Source organism: Nicotiana tabacum, chromosome 5 (genome assembly GCF_000715075.1).
Source record: "Nicotiana tabacum cultivar K326 chromosome 5, ASM71507v2, whole genome shotgun sequence".
Taxonomy (NCBI): domain Eukaryota; kingdom Viridiplantae; phylum Streptophyta; class Magnoliopsida; order Solanales; family Solanaceae; genus Nicotiana; species Nicotiana tabacum.
The window spans coordinates 138,664,566-138,691,069 of record NC_134084.1 but is presented as its reverse complement, the minus strand read 5'-3'; the positions used below and the strand labels follow the sequence as shown (position 1 = coordinate 138,691,069).

At 37.2% G+C, this 26,504-nt stretch overlaps 2 protein-coding genes across 4 annotated transcripts; one reads left to right on the top strand and one right to left on the bottom strand.

Moving 5' to 3' along the window:
• Positions 1-200: 200 nt before the first annotated feature.
• LOC107786885 (uncharacterized) lies at positions 201-4,302 on the top strand. Of its 2 annotated transcripts, XM_016608392.2 has the most exons (7): positions 201-406; positions 1,834-2,281; positions 2,363-2,448; positions 2,628-2,774; positions 3,239-3,370; positions 3,505-3,753; positions 3,843-4,302. In XM_016608392.2, exons 1-7 carry the CDS (start codon positions 377-379, stop codon positions 4,155-4,157), a joined length of 1,407 nt encoding a protein of 468 aa, XP_016463878.1. In that variant the 5' UTR covers positions 201-376; the 3' UTR covers positions 4,158-4,302. The 2 variants fall into 2 exon arrangements, with proteins under 2 accessions (XP_016463878.1, XP_016463877.1); XM_016608391.2 differs by having other exon boundaries at positions 206-406; positions 1,834-2,448.
• On the bottom strand, positions 4,278-14,356 carry LOC107786884 (MACPF domain-containing protein CAD1). 2 transcript variants are annotated; one of them, XM_016608390.2, is made up of 7 exons: positions 12,202-14,353; positions 9,540-9,778; positions 9,223-9,418; positions 8,955-9,038; positions 5,898-6,081; positions 5,616-5,779; positions 4,278-5,205 (listed from the first exon to the last, which is right to left on the bottom strand). In XM_016608390.2, the coding sequence occupies exons 1-7, from the start codon at positions 12,466-12,468 to the stop codon at positions 4,573-4,575; spliced, it is 1,767 nt and encodes a 588-aa protein (XP_016463876.1). In that variant the 5' UTR covers positions 12,469-14,353; the 3' UTR covers positions 4,278-4,572. The 2 variants fall into 2 exon arrangements, with proteins under 2 accessions (XP_016463876.1, XP_075110217.1); XM_075254116.1 differs by lacking the exon at positions 8,955-9,038 and having other exon boundaries at positions 12,202-14,356.
• Between the last annotated feature and the right edge of the window lie 12,148 nt (positions 14,357-26,504).

The following is a 26,504-nucleotide window of genomic DNA, read 5'->3' as shown; positions in this document are numbered from 1 at the left end:
GAAGAAGGCAGTTACTCCCACAAACCAACTCTTCTATCCAGTCTTTGTGACTGAGGGTTCGGCATAATATATTTATAGGGGTCCTCCCTGTATTAACTTATATGTAGAATATATATATACAATATTTTTACCGATGCCAACGAGTGCCCGTGACCCCCCACCCCCTAGCGTAGATCCGCCCCTGTACGGGTCCTAAATGAGCCCGCTTTCGTCTTCTTTTGTTTTTGGCGCCTTTTGGCAGCTTCTTCAGCAAGCTTCTCCTTCTGTAAAGTCTAAACCATTTCTCTATTTCTCATAGAGTAAAAAATTTCCCAGGCTACCTGTAATTCTGCCCGTTCTTCTTCATTGTGATTTCTGACATGATCCGAAGAGAAATATGAGACATTCATTGGTTCAGAATCCAGGGGTATGTCATCTTATCCACCATTAATTTATTCCTATTTTCCCGCATCAGAATTTCAGTTCACTTTTCATTGGTTTGGCATGGCGAAAAAATGTTTTTCTTTGGGAAAATCATTTTTAGGAGTTTTGTTTAGTGTAAAATTTGGTGAATAAGTGTATTTGTATTTACGTTCAATCAAATATTATCAAACGGTATTTGGCTGGTGAGTTGAAAATATTTTTCAGAAAAATTATAAGTAGAGATTAATAATATTATTAGCAAATTGGAGAGTTCTTTGATGAAATTGTTGGATACAAAAATATCTGAGTGCTTGTTCAACAAGGTAATATGAAGTTAAAAATTTAAGAAAATTGTAAGAAAACTCACTTTCGCCCATAATTGAGGAAAGTCATGTTTCGCTTTTGACGGAATTAGTTTACTCTCGTTTTACGATTTACATGTTATCTAATGTGTTTAGATTATTGCGTTCCAATACTTGAAAAATGGCTTCCGTTCTACATAACTTTCTCATGAAAAGCATTATATTGAAAATGATTTTAGTAGTACCAAACTACCAATCGCACCCATAAAATAAGATATGGAGATAGTTGACATATTTTTGAATACTACAGGTTACAACAATATCTGACTATCTAATGAAGTAAGTGATTTGGAATTGAAGTATGGATATTTGTTTAAAAAATGATTTCTACTCAGTACTCATAGGTGAAAGGCGTTTTCCTTAGAGAAAAGATTTTCCGCATTTTGATGTAACCACGCATAGGAAATTGTTTTTCTCAATATGAAAAAAGCATCTTCTGCGATATCAAAACCAAACACACGACCTCATTCATCGGATTATATTCAGTTGACTTAACAATTGTTATTTCGAGCTCCCTATTTGTAGTTGCCATGTCGCTCTGGTGTTTTTTTTTTCCCTAGAGAATAGATAACGAAAGAAGGAAGGAAAGGCTTGAGGCGTGATACGATTGCAATTGCATGTCTATGGGGTTAGCGGATAACGCTCCTTTGGGATACAACGAGCCTATTATCAGTTGAACTTGAAGTCTTTTATAAATATTTCACTCCATTATTACAAACTATATAGTAACATTTCTCTATGGGATATGTAGTCAAGAATATCCGATCATCAGTAATAACCATCTTAACAAGGACTTTCCAATTGTAGAGAATTAATTGGAGCTCCTTTAACTTTTTATCTCTTCATTTCTTTAGAATGTCCATGGATTTTAGGCCTATTATGTGCTTTAATAATAATAGGTCTATCAGGTATCCAAATACTGAGTATTCCTAATGCAACTCTAGCAGCGTCCTACTTTTCGTATGCTTCATACCAGTGGCTTTCAGATGTTCAATAAGTTTGTATACATTAATGTGAAAGACAATTGAGCACATTTCTACAAATTTAAAGAAAGTTGTATCCTTTTCAGGTCAGAAACTTCAGCACTAGGTTCTCTTTGCCATCCTTTATAAAGCGCGTTAACAAGTTGACCGATAGTCAGAAGGATGCTATAAGAAGGACTGGATTTGGCAGTTTGCTCCTCATTCCAGATCAAATGCTTTCTAAAAACCTATTAGTTGAACTGATGGAAAGATGGGATTATGAGAAGCATGCTTTTGTACTTTCTCCGGGTGAAATAACCATATCTCTCTTGGATGTTGCATTGATCTTGGGATTACGAGCCACAGGAAATCCAGTAGTTCTACGAGCAGATACACCTTTCTTGGATCTAGAAAGAGGATATGGTGTTGCCCTGTGGAATAGAAAAATCACTGTTGCATCATTAGAACAAAGACTTGATTCTCTTGCTGAGACCAACAATGAAGATTTTGTGAGGACATTCGTACTATTCATGTTTGGAACTTTTCTTTTCCCAAGTACGAGTGGTAAAATTGATTCCCGGTACCTTTATCTTCTTGAAAACCTTGATAACGTGAGTAAATTTGCATGGGGAGCAGCTGTTCTTGCAGATGTATTTCACTGGTTGTATAAGAGAAAGAAGGAAAAAGTTCAATATGTTGGAGGTTGTCTTATTTTTCTTCAAGTAAGTTTAACAATCTCTAATATTTACTTTAGTAAACTCAGCTAGTTTGTGTGTTACCTACGGAACAGCTCTGTTTCATTTGATGAATATTTGACAAGAAGTATTTATGACAAATATACATTGTATTCACTCTATTAACTCCAAACTGAAAACTCAAGTCCTCACTGTAATTTGAATAGGTATGGTGTCTTGAACACATTGACATTGCTCGTCCAAGTTTAATGGATTGCTGCTCTAAGTTCCCACGTGTCTGCAACTGGGGAAGTACTAAATCTCATCAGAGACACTGGTTCGCTAGCAAATTCAAAGAACTAGAGGCTAATCAGGTAATAAGGTTAACAGCAGTTGCGTTTTACTTTGTCTGATCCGGATTTAATTTCAATCTTTTTAGGGTCGTGAGAAATTGTGCTCTTGAAGAACAACATAACTTTCCTTGGCTATTTTGGCTCAGATATAAAAGCAAAAACAATCATTCTTTTGGCTATTTTAGCTCAGATATAAATTGAAGAGGACTCTGGTGTACAATAAGAGTTAGAGTTAGTACTAAACAGACAGTAGTAAATGGAAGGAAAGTTAGGAATATGAAGGAGATGTTTTCTGATATTTCTTCTTGAATGCATTGTTTTACTTTCTTTCCCTTTCCTTCTGTTGTTGTCCCCCTTATCTCCGTTCATAGCTTCTGAAATCCAAGTTTGTGGTCTCATCAATGCCAAACAGCGCTTTTGGAAACATGAAGAGTTTTATTATGCTTTGGAAAATTAACTTCTAGCGACTCTCGCTCAATCTCCAGATTATTTGGAGCCTTGAATTGACTTCTGATGAGTCAAATACTGACATAATCAAAGAGTTGATAGAGGCAGAAAAGAGAAAAACATGGCCTGACATGAACCAACAATCTTCACTAGCTACTTGCTCTCGTACTGTAAGTCTTTCTTCCTCTTTTGACATATATTTTTGTACTTCAAGCTCTTTTATCCAAATATATTATGATAGTGATCCATTATTTGCCATATTAATTGGAAAAAAGATTGTAGATTAACTTCTTTCTATTAACAGGACCGTACAGTGAAAAATGGATATCAACCAATTGTTCATTTGGTTGTTGACCTGGAAACTGAATCAGAGAGTGAAAGTAGCAGAGTGGCATATGGAATTCAAAGTCTTTCTTCTGATCCATCTGATAAATTTAGTTTACATGAAACTGTATCAAGATCTTCTGCATGCCACTATACGGGGAAAGAAAAAGAACGTAAAGAGTTTTCACAGTCTTCAGGAGCAGATATCCCTATAGTAATCAGCAGTGATGTGAGCTGATATTCTTTTTGTTTCTTGTTTATATGTTTATTTTGCTTGAATATCACTAAATGCAGGGGATTTAATGTCTGTTTATGAAGGACGATTTGGAGGATGATCTGAAGAAGAAAAACCAGACTCTGGAAAAGCAAATACTTCAACTAAAGAACAAAAATATTGATCTGATGAGAGAGAATGAAATCCTGAAATACCAACTCTCCTCGACCCTAAAGTTTAAAGAGCAGAACGTGAAACTACAGGAAGAAAATAAAAATCTGCAACAGGAGAACGTGAAACTACAGGAAGAAAATGAAAGTCTGCGACAGGAGAATCAAGCACTGAGCTTATCAACCAATACTCTGGTGAATCGATTAGACAACCTTGTATTTGATGTGATCAAGGAGGAATGTCAGTAGCATGAGATGTTTCTTTTGTTTGTTGAAATGTGAATGAAAGAAGTCAAAGTTTCTTTGCAATTCTTAAAACTAACAGTGGTATCGTGGAATGAACAAAAATCTTGTGGTATGCGAATTGGCTAGTCTATTAATAAGTGTTTCCGAAGGTTATTTTACTTAACTGCAGTTATTCTTGAATTGTTCTCTTATTAGACTGGAAGTGGCACTTCCTACATATTACTTCAGAAATGAAAAAAGATGATTGTGTCAAAATTTGTAGAAATTTACACATTGGAACTACCTAGATATACATCCTTCTCCGTAGCAATCTACCATCTACCAGAGATGGTAAACATATACCCAAAAAAAAAAACGAACCATATACACCAAAACACCTCACTTCCTTGTAATGCAGCAAGTTTAGAACCAGTATCAACTAATAATTTAACAAGGAATACTTCAATCTCAAAACAATTCTCCCTTTCTCAACACCAAGTTTTCCACCTGTCACTAACCAGTGACCAGGAGGATCTTGAGGCCCCTTACTCATCTCGGTCATGTCAACAAACTTTGCCAACTTATTACCTATAATATTCTCCCCTGTAAGAGAACTTGCATCGCCATGGTAATTCCCACAATTGACCTGTTTATTTGACTTATCATTTGGGGTGTGCTCCCACAGTGATCTTTGTATCGTGCATCCTGGTAGCCTTGAATATAGAAGCTTCATATACAACACATTTCTTGACCCAAAGTCCCAAACCCCAAGCTGAGCTCCCGTCACTATGTACACGCCAGAGTGATCATTACCAATAAAAGTTTCAGGGCACTCAATTGGTGCAGTACTCACGTGGGAGAAGTTCTTCCATTTCACCGGCTCAAACCACCTACTATCTTGCTCTTCAGGGCCCTGCCACTTTGGAGCGCCAATTGCTACATGAGTGTCCCAACATGGCAGAAGGATTCTAGGAAGGGAAGTCAGATGTTGAATATAGACACATAATCTATTCGACTTGGAACCTTCAAGAGCTAGCCGCATGCCAGTCACAGGCTTACGCCCCACCGACACCTGTAGTACAACATTCAAACAGCAGCTCAGGACATTGATACTTTATTAAATGGGAAAAAGTAGGCTTAGATGGATCAAAATAAGACTGTCATATGAATATACCATTTAGGTTTACACTAGCTAAATCGGTCTAAATGTGAGGGAAACATTAACAGCCAAAAATGGATGACTTTCATCAAGTCCCTGATCCTTGAATTCAAAATTATTCGAAGCTTTTATCGGATAGCCATCAAACCTGATGGATCCTCAGGTTGTAAAACTGGAACTAATTTGATTTACGATTGATAGCTTATTTGGAGGTAAGTTTGATTCTGACAAACTTTTTAGGAAGAAACATATCCTTTCCTTGATCAGTATAATAAATCAGCATTAACAAAAAACACTATTTTCAAATTCGGAAATCAGCATACTTGTTCTTGGCTAATATAGAGCTTTTGCCCCATCATGCTGAACTGCAGATGTGGGCAAACAGGTTCCTTCCGTTGTTGGCCTGGAAGTCTCGACTGTACAGGGGCCCATACCCTTGGGACCTGAAACTCCAGAAAATATCTCAGCTCTTCGATTTGAGGCTTGTCTGCAAGTATTCATACAACTAGAGTCATTTGTCACCATCATGAATCATAGAAATGACAAAGAACATCGATACAGAATATATATAGGAATAAATTTTTCCGTTAAACGAGATATCTTACATTCAAGATAGAGACTTATAGCGCGTGCCAGATGATCTTTCCCTTTGATCCCTTCAAGCAGAAGAGTTATAGGGAAGAATGACATCTCAATGACATCCGGAGATGATCTGACAGTTTTTGCCCATTGGGTGTGGCTTTGTTCCAGATCATCCCCTCCCCTTCTTCTGAAAATGACTGTGACATCCTGCATCAGATATGTTGAACAAAACCAATGTTTTAGGAATAACCAGCAAATGATGATATTGATTTTTGCATAACAGTCAACTGACAAAAATTACACTTATGACAAGAAATCATATAGAAGTACATAGTAGTAATTCCTTTGTCCGATTTAATTTGACAAAATTTACTGGGAGCATGGATTAAGATCTAATTTGAATTATTATTTTTTGTGACAGTAAGGGGAAGAAAAACTAAAATTGTTTTAGGCAAGTAGGTTTGACTGAAAAAACACTTGTAAATGACTTACTGTTAAAACTTTGGAAGTTGTATAGAACACTATTATTTCAGAACTCTCGAAGCATCTTGGGAGTTGGTCCCAAGACAGGAAGACCATCACATAAATGGGAATGGAGGCAATATCTAATAGTCTTTGTGGGTACTACAACATGACAAATCAATTATTAAGATAAGGCTTAATATACAGTTTACCCCCAACAACAACAACAACGACCCAGTATAATCCCACAAGTGGGGTCTGGGGAGGGTAATATGTACGCAGACCTTACCCCTACCCCGAAGGGTAGAGAGGCTGTTTCCAGGAGACCCTCGGCTCAAAAAAAGCAACAGGAGCCGATATATTAGTACCATAAAAAATGCATAATACAATAACAGCAATATAAGAGATATGAAATACAGAATATGAAATACGAAATAAATGGCTGGTATAGTAAAACTAGCAGGTAAAGCCCTGCATCAATAGACGACCAATTATATTCTCAGTCTAACTCCTAACTAGCTAGTCTCACTCTATTGTGCTGTAGAAATATTCACAACTTTCCCTTAACCTACAACTTTAATGCTCGACCTCCATAATTCCCTGTCAAGGGCCATGTCCTCAGTAATCCTAAGTCGCGTCATGTCCTGTCTGATCACCTCTCCCCAATACTTCTTAGGTCGCCCTCTACCTCTCCGCGTGCCCACTACAGCCAGTCGCTCACACCTCCTCACCGGTGCATCAGTGCTCTTCCTCTGAATGTGCCCGAACCATCTGAGTCTTACTTCTCGCATCTTGTCCTCCATGGGGGCCACACCCACCTTCTCTCGAATATCTTCATTCCTAATCTTATCCATCCTTGTATGCCCGCACATCCACCTCAACATCCTCATCTCTGCTACTTTCATCTTCTGGGTGTGCGAGTTCTTTACCGGCCAACATTCAGTTCCATATAACATGGCAGGCCTAACCACTGCTCTATAAAACTTACTTTTTAGTAACGGTGGCACTTTCTTGTCACACAAGACTCCCGACGCTAACCTTCACTTCATCCACCCCACCCCTATACGGTGTGTGACATCCTCGTCAATCTCCCCGATCCCCTGAATAACCAATCCAAGGTACTTGAAACTACCCCTCTTGGGAACGACTTGAGAGTCAAGCCTCACTTCAACTCCCGCTTCCGTCGGCTCAACTCCAAATTTGCACTCGAGGTATTCCGTCTTCGTCCTGCTCAACTTGAAACCTTTAGACTCAAGAGCATGTCTCCAAATCTCTAACCTCTCGTTGACGCCGCCTCGTGTCTCGTCAATTAGAATAATGTCATCAGCAAATAGCATGCACCATGGCACCTCCCTTTGAATATGATGAGTCAGTGCATCCATCACCAGGGCAAATAGGAATGGGCTGAGCGCAGACCCTTGGTGCAACCCCGTAATAACTGGAAAGTGTTCAGAGTCGCCTCCTACTGTCCTAACCCGAGTCTTAGCTCCAGCATACATGTCCTTAATCACCCTAATATAGTCAACCGAGACCCCTTTATCCTCTAAGCAGCTCCATAAGACCTTCCTAGGAACCTTATTGTACGCTTTCTCCAGATCAATAAACACCATGTGGAGATCCTTCTTCCTATCCCTGTACTGTTCCACCATCCTCCTAATAAGGTGGATAGCTTTTGTGGTAGATCGCCCCGGCATGAACCCGAACTGGTTGTCTGAAATAGACACCGTCCTTCGCACTCTCATTTCTACCACTCTCTCCCAAACTTTCATGGTATGACTTAGTAATTTGATGCCCCTATAGTTGTTACCGCTCTGGACATCACCTTTGTTCTTATACAACGGGACCATTGTACTCCACCTCCACTCTTCAGGTATCCTATTAGTCTTGAATATAACACTAAACAATGCAGTAAGCCATTTCAAGCCTGCTCTACCCACACACCTCCACAGTTCAACCGGAATTTCGTCTGGCCCGGTAGCTCTGCCCCTTCTCATCTTACGCATTGCCTCCATGACTTCATCGATCTCAATGTCCCTACAATTACTTAATTCATGGTGACTGTCGGCATTCCTCAATTCCCCAAGTATAATATCCTGATCCCCTTCTTCACTTAAAAGTTTATGAAAGTAGGTTTGTCACCTCCTCTTAATCTGGTCATCTCCCATCAAAACTTTGGCGTCATCATCTTTTATGCACCTCACTTGGTCCAGGTCCCGAGTTGTCCTCTCTCTCGCCTCAGCAAGTCGGAATAACTTCTCCCCACCTTTGTTCCTTAGTTCCTCATACAGTTTACCCCCGAGTAGCCAAATCCTTTTTACACACCCCTCCTTCACGGGCAACCTTTTATACACCAAATGTTTCACAAAGTGTGTCTAATACACACCACTTTGGGAAATGTTTGGTGTGTAAAAGGGATTTTGCTACATGCTCAGGGAGGTAAACTATGTATTAAGCCTTAAGAGAAAGAAGAATCTTCCTTCTTGATATTCAAATGAGCATTACTTTTATGACATTTCTCTCGTGAATTACCCCTTAGTAGTGGAATAGATCACACATAACTTTTGCTCCTATTCAAAAAGTAATAAAAACCAGAAGGAAAGAAAAGGAATGTCACAAACCTCTTTTCCATTCCCAGCAATATATGGAGCATTTGTGGGTTGGGGATATATTCCTTGGCTATTGAATATCGATGGATCGCTAGACTGCAAAATTAAATTGAGGAAAGGATGGGAAATTTGTGGATAGCGAAGGCGTCAGAAGACAAAAGATAAGCAATTTATTTGAAAGGAAACAGTCTAGAATAACCATTTCTTAAATAAGTAAAAAACAGCAAACCATACAAAATGGTACTTAAAGTTTGAAAACAAAGAAAATAATGGAACTAGCCTTATCCTTGTATTTCAATAGACCTGAACTTGTAAGGCTTTCTGTGCTGGAGAACCTCTGATTTCCGATATCATGAACATAACTTTTTACTTCCATTGTGGACAGGCGTGATGAAAGGTGCTGTTTAACGTAAATTACATCTTTACCACCGATAGTTATGGATGTAATTATGTGAGTCCCAAAAGTTTCAATGAAGCTGTAACAGACAGAGGTAGCCCCTTTTTAGCGAATGATAGAGGTTCTACCAAAAGTTTTTAGCATGTCAACTATATAAACAAATTTCACTTGTCGAAAGAAAAGCAATGAGAGATTCTAACCTCGCTAATGCGGGTGGGTCCCATGATGCTGGGACAGCTCTTCTAACACTTTCCTGTAAGGCTAGCGGTGAATTCATGAGTTGAAGTCTAGAAAGTGGTATGAAATAGCCATCCATACAAAGTGTCTTTGTAGTGGTAGCATCTAAATGCTTCGCACCAGTGAAACTGAATGCTACATTGAAGCTACCAAGAGGAGAATGGCTTGAAATATCAGCCTTTCTGTTAAAAAATTCCACCATCTGCAGTCAAAAGCACTAGGATAAGTTATAAGAGAAATGATAAAATTATTTTTTAAATAAAATTAGGAAAAGCAAAAGGTTAACCAAAAGTACAGAAACTTGCACCAGCATTAGAACACACAGACCAACGAAGACCCTTTACCAAAAAAACAGATGAACAAAGACATGGAAGATATCACTGTGAAGTGTGAACTAAATACTAATTATACATTTGAAAACTACCAAGTAAAATAATGCAAACGTACAAAAAGGCGTCGAAACATTATAATCCAGCAAATATTTGCAAGATTTGTTGCATTTAAATTTAATGGTTGTTTCAAAAGAAAAAAAAACGGATGGTGATGTTTGGCAGGGTTCAGAAGGGAGAACCATTTCTAAAAACAGGAACTACATTTGGAAACCAGTTGATGGAGAAGACTTGGCAAGTACTTGCATATGGTGAAAATAGAATGAAAAAGAGAGAACTTCTTATTGTGCTGGTCAACACTCTACAAGATGGGCACATTTATCTGCAACTTTTTTAATTAAGTAATAATATTTTTGTTATGGAAAAAACCTAGTATACAAATGGTTTCCGGAAAGCTGAAAACCTACACAAAAATATGTTTCTCTACAAAAGACGTCCAATCATCTATACTAACAAGAAGGGCCTTACAAACAAGGAGATTGGCTAATCCTGCCGACAAGAGAAAAAGAAGGTCAACAACACATCTTTATTTCGATTGAAACCAACCGTATCCCCCCACTACCAAACCTGAAATGATGACTAGCACAGAACGGGAGAATGGAATTTGGGCCCTGCAATGGTAGAACCCCATAAACCAAGCATACTACTTGAGTTTCTTTTCTTCTCTTTTGCACCAAAACTTAACAGAAAGAAAAACGTTCCCTCGACAAGAAAATTTTGGTCTCTGCCCCTTCAAAAACTCTCCTATCCCTCTTCCTCCAAAGCACTATATCTTACGTTTCCTTCTCTCTCTATAAAAGTCCTGTTAAACATCACATCCTTACCTGTAGTCAACGTTGACTGCTGTATTACAAATAGATTCAGTACCGCCACAACTAGCTTGCAACCGGGCAATGCCCTAATGATCCATGTTTGTACATGGAGCAAGACCTATGCCTTCTTTTCATTAGAATTTCAGTTGTTAGGGCTGCCCCTTTTGCTACCAGCCAAAGCCCACATGAACACACATACCTTTCTAAATGATTTGGGCATCCAAATTGATAGGTGAAGAGCCCAGCATTTCTCTTTTCAATACTCGTAAATATTTAAGCTTTTACTAACGTATTTGCATTCCGTCTCTTCACTCATCTCGCTTCTCATCCCCATCTCAACTTTCGTTTTGTTTTCTATTATTTTCTCATGTGATCTAATTTTTCTATAGTTTTATATAAATTTTGGATATATTATAAATTCCTTCATACATTCAAGCCAAGCACGATTTTATAACACAAGGGATATTCTTATCACAAAAATTTTGTGCCAGCTCTAATCTTACCCTCCAGCAAATGTAGATCTTCAAACTCTGTACTACGATTAGCATATTACAGTTCACCTCCATCCCTTCATATCTCTATCCCCAATGTGCAGTCTCTTCATGCTAAAAAAAGTTTAGACTTTAAGAGGGAATGATCTGGTCTAGCTTAGAGTAAAGACGGCACACTCAGAGCTTAATAATTCAAACAAGAAAAATGGAGAAACCGCCACAATTGGCACACCATTCGTCAAAAACCAGTCAATTGTTCTCGAGTCCTCTCACAGAGAGGCCCTCCCCAATAACCTCCATCATACTCCCTGCTCATATAAAACTGTAAAACTTGTAGGTATTCCTTTCCTTTGATAGCTTTGGTACCCACTCCTCCCAAATTCCAGCACTGGAATACTAACAATATGTTGAGGATTGCTTCACGTACTCCAGACTCAGCATTTTCCTATGCGGCAACAAGCACAATCCAGCCCCAGCACAAAGTTTCTCGGACTATTCCTTCAAAACAAAAGGTTTTAGGCTTGTAGCTAGAGTCATTGCAACTCTTACCATTTTGACCCTTCTTTTCTTCTTCCTCCCGCTTATAGATACCCAATTAATTACTCCAATTTCCTTTTTAGTTTGTCCAAAATAATAACGCTATTCCGCATTTAGAAACAATATAACTTTAAAATTCTCGTTTCACCCTTAATGAGATATGTTTCAAAAGTCTTTTCTTTCATAAATAACGTATCCAATCAAACAACAACAAACCCAGTAAATTCCCACAAGTGGGGTGTGGAACGTATCCAATCAAACAATGTCACATAAAATGGAAGGAAAAGAAACTAGCAGAAAGCATCACTAGATTGATATAACAAAACAGTAAAACCAACAATTCTCTAACTTAATAAATTCAAACACTAAAAACAGCCATTTGGTGAGCAGACATACCTCATTATAATTGCAAACACTAGAACCATCTCGACCACCAGGCTCCTGAAAATTCTTAATATCCCTTGAAATATTAGGCAGCACTACGTTATCATATAAACAAAGATCCCTTGTATGCTGCTGTTCTTCATCAATCTCTACAACCCTAGACCCACCCACCCCCTTACAATATAGCAATCTTGTATCATAATTCACATCAAATCCCCTTCCTAATGATTGCACTGCATTTATAGCTGTATGAATTGCTGCTGTGTTATTTTCTTCCATTACATCCCAAAAATATAAACTCAACCCAAATCCGAACCAAAAAAAATAAAAAAATAAAAATCTGAACCAAAACTAGTACTTAATGAGTCAACACAAGTATATGACCGAGATAGATTTAGCCAGATATGGAGGAAAAGTCCAGTTTCACTGTATATATATACACTAGATCTTTGAATCTATCAAAGCAGATTTTTTTTTCAGATTTTGTGATTGCTGCTGTATCTAACTGGGTCTATTTTCTTTCCCCTGTACCTAAACATGTGTGTAACGACTTTGGGTAAATTAATTTTTTTTTTAAAAAGCTTTATTTACTGTGTAGTGTACATTGTATGTAATTTTTTGCTTTCGTTATCTAACCATTGTTGTCCAAAACTTGCATCGACTCTTCTGACATTTTTTACTGTATTTTCTGTTTGGTTATTAGGGAAATGTACACGTGGTTTACCTGATTTGTACGTTTGGGTAAATTGGTTAAAGACAAATTATACAAGGATTAGTACTAGTTTATAATTTTTTCAGAAAATGTTTTTCATGTACTAAACAAACACCAGATATTTTTTAAATATTTTTCATCAGTATTAAAATAGTAAAATGTAATAACTATCCTGTGTAGTCAAAATGACAATTACAGAATATGGCAGAACGTATTTGGAATAAGTTTTGAGAGATTTGAGGGGCAATTATGTCTTTACCGTTGTTAGGCAAGTATTAAAATCCTTGCCTTGCTAATATCATAATTTACTATGTGTTAGTTATACTTAGGATAATACTACATAGAATGTATAACTAATATAAATATTAATTATGCGTAGGTTGAAAAAATATACCAAATAGGGAATTAATAATGCACAACACTAATATTTGCATTATGTTTTTTAATACCTCTAAGAAAACAAATTATTTTGTTGTGGAATGTTTAATTTGGCATATTATAAATTTGTATTTAATGTATGGAGTAATGTATATGTTTAAAGTTTGTTACAACCATGAGGGTTAGCTTTGGTTCTCGCATAACATATACATGTTATCTATGAAAAAAATAAAAGTAACAATCAAATTTTGTATAAATTAATACTGAGTATTATATGGAGATTAAGTTATTTTTAATTAAAAGAATTTTTTACCTCCTATAGCAAAGGTTAACACCTTATTTATTTTAAATAAATACCATTTAAAAAAAATATATTCTATAGATACCTTTTAATGTTTATAGCAAAATATCTAATTTTGGTTACCTCCTACCCTTAAGCCACTAAATACACTATTCAGTTACACTATTTCTTTCTCTCTCTACTTTGATACATGCCATTCTCTTTCCCCATTCCCTGAAAACATGATGCTCAATCTCAAAATTTCTCTCACCCACATCACCTACCATTAGTCACAGACGGTGATTTTGCCTGGATTCCATGTGAGATTCAGTGAAGAATTTCACAATTTATCTGCAGTGAAGAATTGATGATCAAGAAAGCTGTGGAAAATTCAAAAGAAAAAGAAATCAGAGACTAAAAGGAAATATCTTCCGCTGCCGCTTCCGATTGGTCTCCAGATTTTTCCTCTGCTTTGTACGGGGTCGATGGGTGGGGAGCTCCTTATTTCTGTGTTAACTCTAACGGAGATATCTCCGTCCGACCACATGGTATGGACACTCTCCCTCACAAGGAAGTTGACCTTCTCAAGGTTGTGAAAATGGCCTCCGACCCGAATACTTCAAACCAGAAAAAGAAAGAAGAGGAAGATAAAGAAAAGGCTAAAAGGGAAAAGAAGAAAGGTGAAAAGGAACGTTATTGTTAGAGTTGCATCCCCAGTGATTCAGGGTTTTTGCTCGACGGCGGATTCGTCGGAAATTAGGGTTTGTTCTTGAACAAAGACGACGGAGTTTGGGGCTGAGCAACTTGATTTTCTGTTAATATATTTCAATGTATTTCATTGTATTCATTATCTTTTTTTTTTCATTGTAATTCAATGTATCTCGCTGTATTCCATGTATTTCATTGTATTCACTGTCTTTTTTTCATTGTATTTCAATATATCCGGTTATATTCTATGTATTTCATTGTATTCACTGTCTCGTTATATGCCATGAATGTATTCATATGTTTTTTTTTTAATTAATATAATTTATGTATTCAGATGTATTATATAATTTCTTTGAAGATTGCTATGCTTTTGGGATATTTTTCGGTTGAGAATCTTTTTTATAACTGAAAATACAAAAATTGTGTGTTATAATTGAGTTTGTTGAGTTATATTAGGAGTCTATTATGTTAATTGATTTACTTTCCTTTTAAAAATTGTGTAATCCCCTATTTCAAGCCGTAAATACGGTCGAATACAATAATCTGTCCAGCTGTAATCTCATGTTTGAAGCCATGAATACAATCGAATACCTCGAATACAACAACTGATTAGTTGGACTTCCTTGATTCACGCCTATTTTTGCTACTGTATTCATGAATACAGTAGTTTAAATACATCTAATACATCTTATAACAACAGAAAACGTATCTACAATCCCTAATATAGCAAATGGTATCTATAGAAAGCTAATTATCACTAAAAGATAGTGCTTTATGAAATTTCTCTTTTTAAAACCCAATCAAAACGACCCTTAGAGTTTTAGAGGTCATTTGGTTTGAAGACAAGTCATGTAGGCATTAATGCTGGAATTACTAATGCAACAACAACAACAACCCAGTATAATCCCACTTCATGGGGTCTGGGGAGGGTAGTGTGTACGCAGACCTTACCCCTACCCTGGGATAGAGAGGCTGTTTCCAAATAGACCCCCGACATCCTTCCCTCCAAGAACTTCCTACCTTGCTCTTGGGGAGACTCGAACTCACGACCTCTTGGTTGGAATTACTAATGCAGATAATAATAATGTATTGACAAGTAATGCAAAAATTATTTAGGTGTTTGGTATTGTACTAAACATTAGATATATAAAATACTATTTAAACTATGTGATTATTCTGTAAACTAAAAAAATGAGTTTACGTTTAAACGCTAAAAATCTACGGAAAAGACAAGGGAAATTTTTGTTCTTTTGGATGTTTTATACATATATAAGTTATACATGCATTATTATTCCATGTAGCCGGAGGTATAAGAAAATATTAAAATTGATATATAACTGTATATAAGTAATAGCTATACATGAATAGAAAACATAAACCAAACATTAGATACCTAATAGTACAACTTTTATACCATGATTATTTCTTTCTATACTTCAAATCAAACGTCCTCTAAACTTCTAAATTAAGTTTTATAAACTTGAAATTTGGTAAGTTGACCTATCTTTTGAGTCAAGTAGTCCATCCTCTTTCCATTTATAGCCGTTAGATTACTTCAACGTTTCATTTGGACGTAATAAAGGGATTAGATGTAAATAGTTATTATATATATAGTATAAATAATTTCAGGTACTTATACCGTCAAATATAGCAACATAATCTCATATTTATTTGGGGATTATTATCTTATCCCTTCAAACAAACAACCCCTTGAAATATAGGATTGTAATACTGGAAAATTAATATTTACGCTTGTGACGACCCGACAAGTCATCTCATGAGTTACCGCTCCGTTTTTCCTCATTTCTGCTTCTTTATGCTTTGGTTATCCGTGTTATGTGGTATCGGGTTGGTCAGATCGAAACCGGAATGGTTTTGGTAAGGTTTGAGACACTTAATCTCTAAAAGTAGCTTTAGAGTTAAAAAAAAAAGTCAACCGAGAGTTGATTTATTGGTAAATGACCTGAGAATGCTGATTTTATAGATTGGATAGCTTCGTTAGGTGATTTGGGACTTAGAAGTATGTCCGGAATATTTTTGTGATGTCCGGTGTAGAATTAGGCTTGAATTGGCGAAAGTTAGTTTTTGGCGATTTCCGGTCGGTAGTGGAAAATAGGTTATTGGGGTCGGAATAGAGTTCCAATAGTTGGAACAGGTTCGTAATGTCATTTTGGATATGTCTGCAAAATTTCAGGTCAATCAGAGTTGTTTTGGATAGTTTTGGCGTCGTTGGTGGAATTTAGGAATTTCAAAGTTCATAGGCTTGAATTTGATGCGATTTTGGCTTGAATTTCAAAGTTCATAGTTTCGATGTTATATCATGCTTTATATGTGTGTGAGAATCACTAAATGTCTTGAGTTGTTGTTGATAAAGAATGCTCGGTGCATAGAAAAGAAAGTGGCTTGGTTGCATCAAGGTAAGGTTACATGCTGCAGTGTCAGAAGTGCTAATGAGGCACAGGTTGTTCGGTTCTGTTGATCGGGATAGTTGCTGTTCGAGTAGAGTGGATGACTCTCGGGAATGGTTCTAATGTGCTCAAGATTTTGCATGTAGTTATTGGAGTTTTTCAGGTTGTATTTTTGGCTAGAAACTGAGGTTTGCATTTGGAGAGTGTCAAGATTTGTGGCATTTCTATATCAATTATGGGCTTGTATATATCAGTATCAGGAAGGTGAAGGTAATGGCTCGGAATTCGTAGGAGATCCCTTCAGGGTAAGTATTTTGAACGTGATGCTTTTGGGGAATATATAAGAAAGTATTCAGTGGCTTATGAGCCTTAGACGGCGTGATTTTATGCTTGGGTCTCGTGTGGTGAGTCGGGGGTGAGGAATTGTAGTGTTATAGCAAGAAGGAGTATCAAATTGAAGGTAAATCATAAGGAAGCCTGGATGGATGGTATAGTTTGCTAGTAGACCGAACCGGTATGGTAAGGATATGATTAATTCCTTGGGTGTGTACGGGGTAATGAGTTTCTACAGGTGTTTCGCGGCGATGCCCTTGGGTTCTAGTGGTCTGCATAGCTTAGTTGTGTTAGAAGGATTCAGTCCTGACGGTTCAGTCTTGTGCGAGAGGAATTCAGAGAGTTTTGATGATTTCTACCACCGATAGAGGTGTATATTTTCCACGAGCGTGAGGAGCATGTGATGTATAGTGATTTTCTTCCAGATGGGCACAATGGAAAGTTCTTGGTTGGTGGAGTACATAATTGCTTGTGGCTAGGAAGGAATATGAAGTTCTTATGTTATCCTAAGATGGCAGGGTATATGCGGTACGTTGTGGAGGATTGAGATTGCGCGTGTAAGGTTACAGTTCAGTTCTGAAAGGAATGTCATAAAACTCTTAGGCAACGAGCAGCTTCAAATAATTAGAGGAATGAGCTTCAGATGATTAGGAAAATGATCTTCAGATGATTAAGGAAATAGTATTACTAATTGGAGTGATTTGGCGAGGGTATATATATTTCAGAAAAGGCAATGTGATTAAGTTGATGGTACTTCGGTAGTATTGCGGCACTTTCTTATTAGATCGACTACTGATATTTAAGTTTGCATGGCAGCACAGAAGAATTTTAGAGTATCTCTTGTGGAATGATTGGGTATTGGAGGTGTGGTATGTATTCGGACGGCGGAATTGGGATGGATATGGTGATTCATGTGCCAATTTAGAGATGGAAAGTTCTCATATTTAGGCTATGTTGTGGTTGTGGGTCGTGTGTATCGGCACTATTTAGTGACTATCGGGGTTTGGAGATCTGAGTGGATCTTTTGTTGCCTGGTATGTTAGATTTTAGATGTGATATCGAGTATAGACTGGTTGTCTCAGCATTGTGTCATTCTAGGCGATTGCGCTAAGGCGGCGATGTTGGCTATAACGGGAATGCCACAGATTGAGTGGCGAGATTCGATGATTTTTATGTTCTAGTAGGGTGGTTTTATATTTCGAAGGCCCGGCGAGTGGCTGGGAAGAATTGTCTTCCTTATTTGGGCTCTCGTGATGGATGTCAGTGCAGAGGCTCCTCATATTGATTCAGTTCTAATAATGAGGAACTTTTCTGGATGTGTTTCCTGCTGCCAGGCATGTCGCTGGGCAAAGTTGTTGATTTTGGTATTGATTTGGTACTGGGCACCGTATCATATGGCACCAGCAGAGTTAAAGGAGTTGAAGGAGCAACTTCAGGGTTTCCTTGATAAGGGATTCGTTGGTAGGCCAGAGTGGATGCGTGTTCTAACTTGAGTCGACTTGGTTGGCTCTGAATTGTATCGTTGAGGGATGTGTTGATTCGATTGTTATTGAGATTATTAGTGTTCTGAGGTGATCTATGAGTTACTTTTCAGTTTTGCGAGGCGTTATGAATTGTTGTTTATAGGCACGTATGGTGCAGATCCATTGGGGTTCATAGTGGAAGTCGAGTGGGAAGAGTACTGGATATTACTCGGTAGATGGCGTATCGGTTATGTCCTTTCGGGTTTATGTGGTGTTATGTATTTGCTTCACCGTGGTTATGATGATTTGCTTTGGTTCTAGACATTAATTGCGCGTGGTCGTCAATTTCGAGCAGAGTGACTTGAGGTGTTTCATGTGGAGCAGCGTTTGGATAGGATCACGCATTGCAGTGAAGTTATGTGGAGGTATGACCTTGCGGGTTAGATTCGTGTGTTCTGTTTCTATGATGTGAGACGGGTTCTCAGCCTTGTGTTGTGGTGGTACTGGTGAGCTTGCGGTACAACTCTTTTATTTGAGTCATTTCCATGATTTGAGTATGTTCGGATTGTTGCTTATTGGTGCGCGGATTTCACAAGTTGTGGCTTTAGCCTGTATTGATGTGTCATGTCACCAGAGTAGTGTGTTGAATTAGATGAGATCAAACAGATTCGATTTCAACATGTTGGAAGGATAATATCGAGATTCGGCTCAGAAATTTTGCTATAGTCTTTGCCAAAGGAGAAGAGGCTTTATGAATGGTTGATCTGAGAGAAGGTTATGGTTTACTGCGTGCTTCACTTATCATTGGCAGTATATGGAAGCGTTGGAATGAGACTCTAGTTGATAAGAGGTTTTCTATCGGTATTCGGGTGTTTGTGTAGCTGCTGTGATTAGAAGTTATCGCTACAAGTGTTTGAGTTATGTGGTATATCATGTAATTGCACCCGAGGTTGCAGGTATGGGTTATTACAGCTTGTTCGGACTTATTCAGAGTATAGACGTGCGATTCTGATCTTGTGGATGATTTCAGAAGTGGAAATGTGGTTCTAATATTTATGGGCTAGGTTGGATTGTGAAAAATTTCAGTTACATTGTGTTATCGGACCTATATGAGATAGGGTGATGTGGGATCACCCCCGAGTATGCGCATGGTAAGGTTATTCAGCAGTTGGTTAGCTTTTGAAACAACTCTGGGCACGTTCGAGGACGAACATTTGTTTAAGTTGGGGAGGATGTGACGACTCAGCCAGTCATCTCATGAGTTACTGCTCCGTTTTCCCCCATTTCTGCTTCTTTATACTTTGGTTATTCATGTTATGTGGTATCGGGTTGGTCGTATCGAATCCAGAATGGTTTTAGTAAGGTTTGAGACACTTAGTCTCTAAAAGTAGCTTTAGAGTTAAAAAAAAAGTCAATCGAGAGTTGACTTATTGGTAAATGACCTCAGAATGCGGATTTTATGGCTTGGATAGCTTCGTTAGGTGATTTGGGACTTAAGAGTGTGTCAAGAATATTTTTTTTGATGTCCGGTGTAGAATTAGGCTTGAATTGGTGAAAGTTAGTTTTTGGTGATTTCCGGCCGACAATGGAAAATAGGCTATCAGAGTCGAAATGGAGTTCCGATAGTTGGAACAGGTTCGCAATGTCATTTTGGATATGTCTGCAAAATTTCAAGTCAATCGGAGTTGTTTTGGATAGTTTCGGCGTCGTTGGTGGAATATAGGAATTTCAAAGTTCATAGGCTTGAATTTGATGTGATTTTGGCATTTTGTTGTTGATTTTTTGGTGTTTCGAAGGCTCGACTAAGTTCGAAATTCGAATGATGTTATGGGACGTGTTGGTATATTTGTTGAGATTTCTGAGGGCCTCGGGTGGATCTCGAAAGGTTAACGGACCAATTTAGACTAGAAGAAAAGCTGCTGCATTTTTCACAACAGCATGAACAGTACTCGGGTGAACAGTAACTCGGGTGAACAGTAAAATATGTGAACAGTATTTAAATAAACCCTCCGTGACCATTAAACCCTTTTACACTATTTTTGAACGGGAAAAGAGCTTTGAACGATTTTGAAGAGAGAGAATCATTGTTCTTCATTGAGGTAAGGATTTTGGACCCTAAAACTCGATTATTTGTGATTAAGTAACAAAATATCAGTGTTTAATTCATGAAAATCAATAGAAAAAGGTGGAGTTAGGGCTTGAGATTATGAGACCTTCTAGGGATGATTTGAGGGGTCAAACGAACTCCGATTTTCGAGTTCTTTATATGTACGGACTCGTGAGATGATGAAGAACATTTTGGTATAAAGTTTGTCCAGTTTCAGGGCGCAGGCCTGGGGGTCAGGTTTTGACGGATTTCGGGTTTTGTACTTAAAATCGATATTTTTCAATTGGAATTCATTCGTTTAGCATAATTTGATGATAAAAATCTGAACTTGGTAGATTTGGAGCACTTAAAAGTTGGTTTTGAGAGACAAGCGTGTTGCAGAGTATCTTTTCGGGCTAGTTCGAGGTGAGTAATGATTTTAAATGTTGTTCTGAGGGTATGAAACCCCGGATTACACAACGTTCGACTGTGTTGAGGTGACGCACACGCTAGATGACGAGCGTGGGGTCGTGCACCGTTGGAGATTGTGACTTAGCCCATCCCGAATGACTATTTTTCTATATATTTGGTAGCTAATTGTTTGATATTATTATACTTTGGGCTAAATGCCATATTTGGGCTTCGTGCCAACTGTTTGAACCCTTAGGGGATTGTTAATGATATTTTCCTCACTGTTTGATTTCGTACTTGTGCTCAGTCATGCCACATCTTTCAATGTTTTCAAAACTCAGCTATGTTAATCTGTTTTAGAAACCTTAAATGATGTTTTAAAGATATTTTGAGCTGAGCTGCATATTTTTACTATTGCCCGAAGGGCTTATGAGATTCTGACTGAGTAAAACCGAGGGCCTGTATTGTGAGGATACTTTTGGGTCGGGCTGCATGCCGCAGCAGTGATACACTAATTATAATAATGAGATCGAGGGTCTGAGATTGTACGCCACGAGGTGGCTTGATATTGATATGAGGCCGAGAGCCTGTTTATGATGCCACGAGATGGCTTGATATTGCGCTTGGGCCGTAAGGGGCCCCTCCAGGAGTCTACATACCCCCAGTGAGCGCGGGTACCTATTATTACATGAGATATAGCCCGAGGGACTGGTAATTTTCTGTGATATTGCCGAGGGGCTGATTTGATGTTATTGTGCCCGAGGGGCAGTTCTTATGTGTTTACCATTTCTAGTTGTTTTTCCTATCTATTGTTGACTGCTTAAAAAGGTGTTTTTATGAGATTTCATTGTTAAATTGTATTACTGATTTTGTTATGCCTCTGATAGCTAAATGTTGTGTTTAACATGATTTTGTATCGTTCAGTCTTCATTTATTCTTATTACTCACTGAGTTGGAAGTACTCACGTTACTCCCTGCACCTCTATATGCAAATTCGGGCGCTACAGGTCCTGCTACTGAGGGTTGACAGTTCCAGCAGATCTTCGGAGGTTTACTAGGTAGTTGCTTGGCGATTCGCAGCCCAGTGCAACCTCCCTCTATCTTATTTCTTTTCTGATTCAGTTATTTAGTAGTGGAGTAGACTTTCAGACTGGTAGTATTGTTTTAGATGCTCATGACTGGTGACACCCCGATGTCGGGCTGTGTTGGCTTTTATTTCCGTAAATTATACTGTTAAATGCTTATTTTGGGATTTTATTTCTGATTAAAGACTTAGTAGTTATTATTTTAATTGCTTAAAGTGAATTGGAAGTGAGTCGACTGGCCTTGTCTTCACGAGATGCGCCATCATGATCGGATTGGATTTAGGGTCGTGACAACGCTCCATATTTCTCCAAATCGTACATTATATCTTCCTTAATTCACTAGCGACTAGCTATTGTCCATAGATGTAAATAGTTACTATATAGTATTGTCCATAACCAAAATCTAAGATATATACATTAAGTGAAAATGTGAAGTTCTTCCAATTAATGCCTCAATATATTACTCCCTCTATCTCGATTTATGTGGCGGAGTTTGGATTTTGAGAGTCAAACAAGTTTATATTTGACTGTAATTTTTTCATATGTCTTTTAGATACTTTGAATTATTAATTATTGTGACTTATAATACTTTTACTTAGTTTTCAAATGTATATATTTTGTTTCAAAAAATTTAGAGATTTTATGTCTTAATTTACAGTCAGAATTAAAAAATTAACTCTTGAAATTTATGCTCCGCCACTTAAATTGGGACATTGGGAGTATTTTTAAGGTAAAAATCAATATGTGACGCATGAGGTATAAGATAAAAGTTTTAAGGTTGTTTCTTGGTGGTTACCTATTCAAAATGAAATCGGAGAATTTTGAAATTTTCTTGTAAGCATTTATTGTCAATAAATGGGTGACAATTTGAGCACAAATTTATTTGACCCGTCAAACCCGCCCAAGATTTAATGGGTTTGCCAAATTTATTTTATTGATGGGCTAAGATGGGCAATGCCCACGTTGACCCACCATTAAGCCAGTAGCCCAAGTTGACCCGTGTCACAGCCCAAACATAACTCCGTGACTACAGTAAAAATTGCACGGGGTGCCTTATTTGGTCGCCCCCATTTAACCTACACTCATTTTTTAAAAAAGTCTTAACTTGTATCCACTTTTTAAATAACTTCAGCCCCATTTCTCCTCCTTCGTTTTCTTCTTCTTTCTTCTGCTGCTATTGGTGCTGCTATGAAACTTTAGTTCATGAGATGATTGTCATAAATATGTTTATCAGATTATTTTAAAATAAATTATAAATAATTACGTAAGTTAGTAGACAATAATTTGAGAATATTTCCACGTACGTAAGTTAGTAAACAATGATAATTCTGTTCTTTTCACGTTTATTGTTTCCAAAATTTATGATTTAGATATTGTTGGCAATCTGATTATTTATCTAGTACGTTAGAAAGCTTTTTAAAAAACTTCAGCTTATATAGTGCTGAAGTTTTTACAAATGAACTAAAAAACTTCAGCATCTTCTGCTGAAGTTTTTGAAAAAGCTTTATGACAAAACTAAAAAAACTTCAGTTTTCAGTGCAGAAGTTTTTACAAATGAACTAAATAATTTCAGCATCTTCTGCTCAAGTTTTTGAAAAAGCTTATTCAGGACAAAAAACTACGGTTTATTTAGTACTAAAGTTTTTATAAATGAACTAAATAATTTCAGCAACTTCTGCTACAAGGTTGTTGCAGCAGTCTCTCCTGAGCATGGAATCTGCGGTGAGTTGTCTAATTTGTGGTGCGCTCTGGTCTGAATTTTGTTGAGGACAGAATCTTTTGCCTTGTAGAATTATTACTGGACTCTTTCATGAGTATTTGGTAAAGACTACAGAATCTCTCATATCTCTCATATGAAAGGAACAATCTCGTCTCTTTATGGTTCAAAAACCTCCTTTTGTCTTTGGCTAGTTGGTCTTCTTTTCTATCTTCTCTCTTTTCTGTTAGGCAACTGCTTTTATTCCTTGGGTTAATTTCATAAATTGTAATATAACTAAGATAATTTTTCATTAAAGTCATATAACTTTGTTTTTTCACACAAAAGTCATATAACTTTGTAAGATAATTACAAAGTTATAAATCAACTGGTGCTCAACAATGACTCAAATGCATTGCAAAAGGTCGCTCTAAAGTCTAAAGTTTGGATAGGGATTGTTTATTGCAATCTCACAATATTTAAACTCCACCTAGTTTTCTCATTTCTTTTGTTGTATTAATGTCTGACCCTCCTCTCTCTCAACCTGTACAAAAGAAGAATCTCAGTATTTAGTCTATCTATTCAAGTGCTATGGTGAAGATAATAAAGGATATGGATGGTCGGTGCCTACTCTGCTTATTGGACCAAGATTTCCATGTAAGCTCCCTTTAGATTAATCTCCTTTGCTTTGTTTTTGTTGCTCACTTACCTGTGTAAAGTTAGTCCTGATCAATCTATCCTAAACGATTCAAAAGTTTTGTTTGCTGTGACACCCTTGGCGAATCTCACATCCACGAAACACAGAAGAGGTGCTGAGTATATAAGTATACAAGCGTTAGATCCTAATCCCATATGTTGTAGAAATCTATATAAGTTTCTTTATACTCAAAAAGAATAATTTAATATGTCTTTGCAATGCTGGTTCTATTTTCATGCTTTAGACAGTAGAACTTTATTTTTAATGTATGACACACTTCTCGTTACTTTCACTGCACAGAATAACTGCTCCGATCCTCTCATTAAAACCTTCGCAATTGAAGGATTTCAACAAAGAAAGTTACAAAAGACTGCTATGTCATGAATCTTATAGCAAAGAGTGCCTCATTGGCTCTTAAAATGTCCTTAACAGTATCTGTTCATCTTAACAGGTTTGGCTTTATCCTAAAATTCTCCTTTCTTTTTTTTGCGGTTACTTGTAATGAGCTTCTTCTCCATTCTGCGAGGATGAGGTGTGTGCCAAAACTGACTTTTTACTGTTTCCTATGTTTCAGCTCCATGGATGAAACAACGGCGCGGACCTTGTTGAAATGGTAGACTGGAAAAGACCTCTCTTAATGTGTTTCAGTGTCATGATTGGCAAGGGAATTTGTATTTCTTAAACTCATTTGCACTTGGCTGAAGCGGGATTAGAGACATTATTTCTTTGTACATGTGGAAAATCCTGGACTAAGGATTGACATCAGAGGCCTTTCCTGCACAGTTACATGCTACTCTTCTTATAAACAGAATTTTTGTCTCCAGCAAACAGTTTAAACTTGCAGAACTTATCATTGCATAGTTGATAGTTCTAAACTTAATGAACTGACAGTGTTAGTACCATTAAAAGGCAGTCCCCCTTCAAAGAAAGAGGGAAGAATTGCAACTTATCCCAGTCATTTTAGTAGCCTTCTCTACACCGTGCTATGAAAATTTAATGCGCTCGAGTGTGAACCCGTTACGGAAAGAGTGGCAAAATTTGGAGTTCAGTTTTTCCCTTTTTAGAGGTGCCGTTGTATTGAGTATCGGCCTACTAGATCTGGATAAAGATTTTCATACAAGTTATCCATTGGTGTTATGATATAGTTGACCCGCTAAGGAGAAAACATAGACAATAATTGGAATATATTCCTTTAGCTATCCTTATGCGTGTCGCACTGAATCTTTAAGTTCAAAATTGTCTTTTACGTGAACCTTTGCTGATTTATCATATTGGTGAAATCAATTTTTAATCATATTGTGAAGAGTTGTACTGAGATAAGGCAATGAAAAGGGGGGAAAAGTTATGGAGTTACTATAAACTGATAATCATCTATCATTTGACTTCAACTTCATGAAAAAACAAAACTTTAGGCCTCATCTTTGATATATTGGTATATTGCGGGATATATGGGGTAGGCAAAATATAAGAAAATTTGAGTGTCCAATAACATAATTAAGTAAATAAAAGTGTACTCACACTTCAAAACGCCATTTCACTCTTTGATTGATTCAATGAGGTGATCTTTGATTCCTATGACAAAAAGGCGACGGTGATGAATTACAGTTGTATCGAGGATCATCGAAATAAGCAAGAATACTATTTCGACAAAAAATATCATTTATGGGGATTTCAATAGGATAGGAGAATTGATAAGGTGAATTAAGATGATGATAGAGATCGTAATGAGAAACAGAAGAATTCTGTACGGGTACAACTATTATTTGAACGAAGTGAAAAAATGCTTAAGATAGAAAATGAGAAGATGAAGAAAATGTGTTTTAATTGTAATTTCTAATATTATTTTTCCTTTTTAAATTCAACGACATGTGTCACAACCCTATTAGGGCGTGACTTTCACCTTATCTGAAAAATTGGTCAAACACAAAAGTGATGTGTCTTAGACACACTTTTGAAAGGTTGAGTGCGTAAAAGGTTTTCCGTGAACATGAGGTGTGTAACAGGGATTTCGCTGCAAGGTCGATGGGTAAATTATGTATTTTGCCTATTAAATATCTA